We start from the raw sequence: 5,561 nt of genomic DNA, 5'->3' as shown, positions 1-5,561 counted from the left end.
TAAACAACAGAAGACTGTATTTTTTCTACATAACCCCCTCCCCTGACTTTAAAGCTGGATCCGCCCATGGTCTCTTTGCGTGTACATGATAAATAAAGTAATATTTAATTACAGCTAAATGTCTCAAAGAAGGATCATCTTTAGATTCAATCGAATAATTTGTGTTAGTTCTAAAGTATCTTTCTTCCATCAGTCATGCTCTTAGCGAGGTGACAAGATTCCAATTGCAAATTCAAATATTTACATATTCAATACTGCTGATAAGAATCGGTTAGAATTAACAACAAAATCCACCCATAATTGAATTAAAGCCTGCTAACAAGTGCGTTTTTACCTTTAGATGCCGAAGATGATCGCCTCAGTGCCGTATCGGGACCAGCAGTGGGTTTCTCCTGAGAATCTCCTAGTAAAAGCTGGGAATCCGATTTGGTTTCTTTCAAAATCTCCAAGGGTTTGGTGTATTCGTCGACTTCAATTTCTACAGGAATAATAAAATTGTTTTGGAAAAAAAAACATTAATATTGGTGAAAATCACGCACCTCTACCGTTCTTTAAGCCGTCATCCAAATGTGTAACATTCATATTTTTCGGCTGCGGGATAGGAACTGGCAAAGAATCTGAAACAGTGATGTTATGAAACTGAGTGTCATTTGAAAATGACGAAAGATCTATGAATATTACAAACTTCGAAATACTAAACCGTAATTACCCGCTTTCCTGTTAGTTCGCTGAGTCTTCCTTGGGACAATGAAAGCTCTTCGATCACTGGAGTAGAAATCAATCGCGTCCAAACACGAAATCCTTCTTGCTTTTAAGAACCAAAAATAGAAAGAAAGTTTTGCTAAAGTTCGCTTCAATAATTTATTGTTGAATATGCGATGAGCCAGGCGTTCAGAGTTCCGAACACGATTTTGAATTGTTTTTGATACCATTGAAATCTACAATGGAAAACTAGTGCTTTATATAAGCCTTTACCAAATTGATCCACTTACCTTTGCAATGAGAGCATATCGCTGTCGGTTTAACAGACTACGTTGGTTGCTGGTTCTTTTCCTTGTGTCCTTAGAAGATCGTAATTTAATCGGTTTCTTCATAGAAAGTTTTTTTTCTTTTGAAGTTTTATTACTCTGTGGATTTTCGCTGAATTGTGGAATAGCCTGTTGGATCTGAGTTGAATGAGCTTTTGTCAAATCATCTGGTTCAAAAACCGTATTTGCCTTTTCATTGTCAAAACATGTGTTTTTCACTGCAATTTCATTATTTGTGTCGATGTTTTCTTTATTCACATTAAAAAAACTTTCTGTCTTTTTTATGTTTGAATCAGTTCTTTCTTTGCCAAAATTCTGCCATTTTACTGTATGGCAAGTTTCTGCTTTTAGTTCACTGACATCGAGGTTGTCCTCACTAGCATCTTTCTTATTAATACATTTTTCTTCAGACTTCTTGCTAATTTCCTCATCTGTTTTGCCGCCTGTTTTACTGATATTTTCGCTTTTCGAATTTATCTCCGTTTGCACAAACGCAGTTGTTGCTTCTCCATTGGTAGACCGTAATGAAGTCGGGGGATTTTCAATGATATTTTGTGAGAAAATCTGTATTTTTTCTCTATCGTGGCCACATGAGTTCTTCACTGAAATTTCATTATTTGTGTCGATGTTTTCTTTATTCACATTGCAAAAACCTTCCGTCTTTTCCATGTTTGATTCAGTTATTTCTTTGTGAAAATTCTGCCATTTTACTGTATGGCAAGTTTCTGCTTTTAGTTCGCTGACATGGAGGATGTCCTCGCTAGCCTCTTTCTTATTAGTACATTTTTCTTCAAACTTCTTGCTAATTTCCTCACCTGTTTTGTCGCCTGTTTTACTGATATTTTCGCTTTTTGAATTTACCTCCGTTTGCACAAACGCAGTTGTTGCTTCTTCATTGTTACACGGTAATGAAATCGGGGGATTTTCAATGACCTTTTGTGAGCAAATCTTTATTTTTTCACTATCTTGGCCACATGAGTTCCTCACTGCAATTTCATTATTTGTGTCGATGTTTTCTTTATTCACATTTAAAAAACTTTCTGCTTTTTTTATGTTTGAATCAGTTATTTCTATGAGAAAATTCTGCACCTTTACTCTATGGCAAGTTTCTGCTTTTAGTTCACTGACATGGAGGTTGTCCTCACTAGCCTCTTTCTTATTAATACATTTTTCTTCAAACTTCTTGCTAATTTCCTCACCTGGTTTGTCGCCTGTATCACTGATATTTTCATTTTTTGAGTTTACCTCTGTTTGCACAAACGCAGTTGTTGCTTCTCCATACGTACAACGTAATGAAGTCGGAGAAATTTCAATGATCTTTTGTGAGAAAATCTTTATTGTTTCACTATCTTGGCCACATGAGTTCTTCACTGCAATTTCATTATTTGTGTCGATGTTTTCTTTATTCAGATTGGAAAAACTTTCTGTCTTTTTTATGTTTGAATCAGTTATTTCTTTGCGAAAATTCTGCAACTTTACTCCATGGCAAGTTTCTGCCTTTAGTTCACTGACATGGAGGTTGTCCTCACTCGCCTCTTTCTTATTAATACATTTTTCTTCAAATTTCTTGCTAATTTCCTCACCTGTTTTGTCGCCTGTATTACTGATATTTTCCCTTTTTGAATTTACCTCAGTTTGCACAAACGCAGTTGTTGCTTTTCCATTGGTACACCGTAATGAAGTCGGAGAAATTTCAATGATCTTTTGGGAGAACATCTTGTTTTTTTCACTATGGTGACCACACGAGTTCTTCAATGTAATTCCATTATTTGCATCAAGGCTGTCTTTATCCAAATTGAAAAAGTTTTTATCTATTTTTAAATCAGTCGCCTTTTCGCAAAAATTCCGCAATTTCAGTTCAGGTCCTTCACTTACTTTCATCGGATCTTTTTTCAGTTCACTGATATGAAGATTATCCTTACTAGTCTGTTTCTCATTAATCAGCGTTTCTTCAGGTTTCTTGTCAATTTCTTCACATTCTTGATTTTCTTTTGCTTCTTCAATGTGACACGGTAACAACGTCGAGGTTTTCAATAAACTGGTTACTTTACTAATTCTGACGTCCCTTTGGCTTAAAATCCTGAGTTTTGTACTAATTTCGGCTGGCAAGTTTTTCACTGTAATGCCATTAGTTAAATCGATATTTTCTTTATCCAAATTTGGCAAACTTTCTTTATTGCTTAGGTTTGTGTCAGTTAATACTCTGCGAAAATCCCGCAAACTTACTTTATTGCCAGTGCAAATGTTTAGTTTACTGATGTGCGTACTGTCCTTAACTGTCTTTATCTCTGCGTTATTAATCCCCGCTTTTTCCGACTTCTTGCTTACTTTCTCATACGTTTTAATTTTTGTTACATTGATACTTTCGTTGCTCGAGTCCACACCTGTTTGATCGCGTTGCTTCCGACTAATGCTATCCGCAACACTCACAATGCTTAATTGGTTCAAATTCCGGGTGACTTTTATAATATCTTCGATATTTGCTCCTTTTGATTCCACTTTATTAATTTCAGCGCTCTTTTTCCCTTCTGAACCACTTGAAGTTTTACAGTCGCTTGTATCATTGGTCGTCATGCTTTGAAGCGGTGATAGCGATTCATCGAGAACGTACTTTTCTTCGATTGAGTCTGTTTCCAAGCAATCGACCTCATCTTCAGTATCTGTTGTGATTTGATTAACAAGCAATCGGCAATTTTCGTCAATTGATTTATCGATGTCCATATCAGAACGAATTGTTGGGCAATTTAAATCGCTTTCACTATCGCATTCGTCTAATTTCTGTAATTCGGGTTGGCCTGTTGTTTTCACTGCAACTTCTGGAACTGTTTTTACATAATCTTCGCTGGTAATCGTAATAATTTCGCCGCTCTTCACATGTGCGCCAGTTGATGTCGTTGGCTTGTTCTTGGTAGCGGAAAGTTGGCTCTCAGGGGTTTTTCTGTTTGAAATTTTATTTGTTTTTGCAGATAATTGCGATCTAGAATAGCATCTGAGAGCGGTTGATTTTGTGTTGGTATCTCTGATGATGGTTGCTGGTTCTTGAGAGGAATCTCCCACATTTTCTTTTTCATTGGGACTTGCCACGTAAGTCACCGGTGTTTTCAACAATTTGCCCGCAACTACATTTTTTTTTAAAACAGAATGTCTGCCATTACTTTTCTGATTTGGCCTTTCAACGGAAATTTGCGGTTGGTTTTTTCTGTTAGAAGTCGGTGTTCCCGGATGCGTCTGAAAGCTGAGAGTCAGAAGTGGATTCTCATCTCTTTTTTTAGGATTAACTTCTTCAGCTTTGACCGCTTTTGGGTTGGTGTGGATTAGAGGGTCTTCAGGTTGCACCAACTCGGTTACAGACTTGTACGCTGAACTGCTTCCGATTTGACCCTTTTGGCTGCTGGATTCGTTTGGCACATACATATTTTGTATTATTTTAGTTTCGGCTTTTTTTGTCGTGGAGGGCAACGTTATCCGATAGAAAACACGATTTAATTTTTTCTTCTCATCATTGCTAATGGTCCAATGACTTGTCAGTATGTCTCCAGAAATCATGTTTTTTAGTTTGATTATTCTTGGATTGCCGTCTTGAGTTGTGCTGCTGGCTCCTGCAGTGGATGGCTGGGATAATTGACTGGGATTAACCTTTAGAGGAGATAAAATAGGCCCCTTTAACACAACAGATTCCGTATTCTTCTCAAAATTATTTAATGACTCCATCTCGTTAAATGAACAACCGTAAGTAGGAGGAGATGCACTCTTTACTTGGTCATCACATTCTGTGTCATTTAATATTTCCCCAAGCAAATTCCTTTTCATTTCAACATTTTGCCAACTGGCATTTTCCTCTGGTACTTCCTGTTTCTGCAATACTCTGAGTCGTTCTGCAATCGATTTGTCTGAAGAGAAAAATTGCATGTAATTTACTAAATCGAGGCTTCATGTGTTATGAGCTAAGAAACAATAGAAAAACAAAATTCTTTGAAAATGTGTAACTAATGCTCATGGTATTCTTGAATGCGCATATTTCAATTGTAGCATAGTTTGTGTGAGTGATTTGAACAAGAACGAAAAAAATGGCGCAATGCACCGACGAGACAACTAAATACGAACCCAAAAAGTAATTAGAACAAATTATCCATCAAGTCAGTACAAATATCGAAAATATCCGTATAGTATAATTCAGCTTCCGGAAGAATTGAATAAAAGTAATACAAAAGAGGAAAATATTTTGAAGTAAATAAGCACCAACAAACAAATTAGAACAAATTTTCCAACAAAAGTCAGTGCAAATATTGAAAATTTGAGTATCATTCAGATTGTGAAAGAATTGAATAAAAGTAATACAAAAGAGGAAAATATTTTGAAGTAAATAAGCACCCACACAAAAATTAGAACATGTTTTCCGTCAAAAGCCAATACAAAGATTGAAAATACCCGAAAATCATTAAGATTCTGAATTATTCTTTGATGAATTGAATAAAGGCAATACAAAAGAGGAAAATATTTTGAAATAAATAAGCGCCAACAACGGAATTAGAA

General features: G+C 36.0%; 1 protein-coding gene across 3 annotated transcripts in view; it reads right to left on the bottom strand.

Moving 5' to 3' along the window:
- The window catches only part of LOC109537157, a 55,124-nt gene that overhangs the window by 5,847 nt on the left and 43,716 nt on the right, over window positions 1–5,561 (bottom strand). For all 3 annotated transcript variants that reach the window (XM_048666051.1, XM_048666053.1, XM_048666052.1), the window contains 4 exons: window positions 993–4,918; window positions 710–938; window positions 540–617; window positions 335–478 (listed from right to left, as the gene is read on the bottom strand). In XM_048666051.1, coding sequence (XP_048522008.1) covers window positions 335–478; window positions 540–617; window positions 710–938; window positions 993–4,918 — 4,377 coding nt within the window. The remainder of the gene's footprint in view (window positions 1–334; window positions 479–539; window positions 618–709; window positions 939–992; window positions 4,919–5,561) is intronic.

The sequence above is a fragment of the Dendroctonus ponderosae genome, unplaced genomic scaffold (assembly GCF_020466585.1).
Source record: "Dendroctonus ponderosae isolate FM_Combo_2020 unplaced genomic scaffold, Dpon_F_20191213v2 Dpon_F_20191213_4, whole genome shotgun sequence".
Taxonomy (NCBI): domain Eukaryota; kingdom Metazoa; phylum Arthropoda; class Insecta; order Coleoptera; family Curculionidae; genus Dendroctonus; species Dendroctonus ponderosae.
This window is presented reverse-complemented; position numbering and strand designations above follow the sequence as displayed.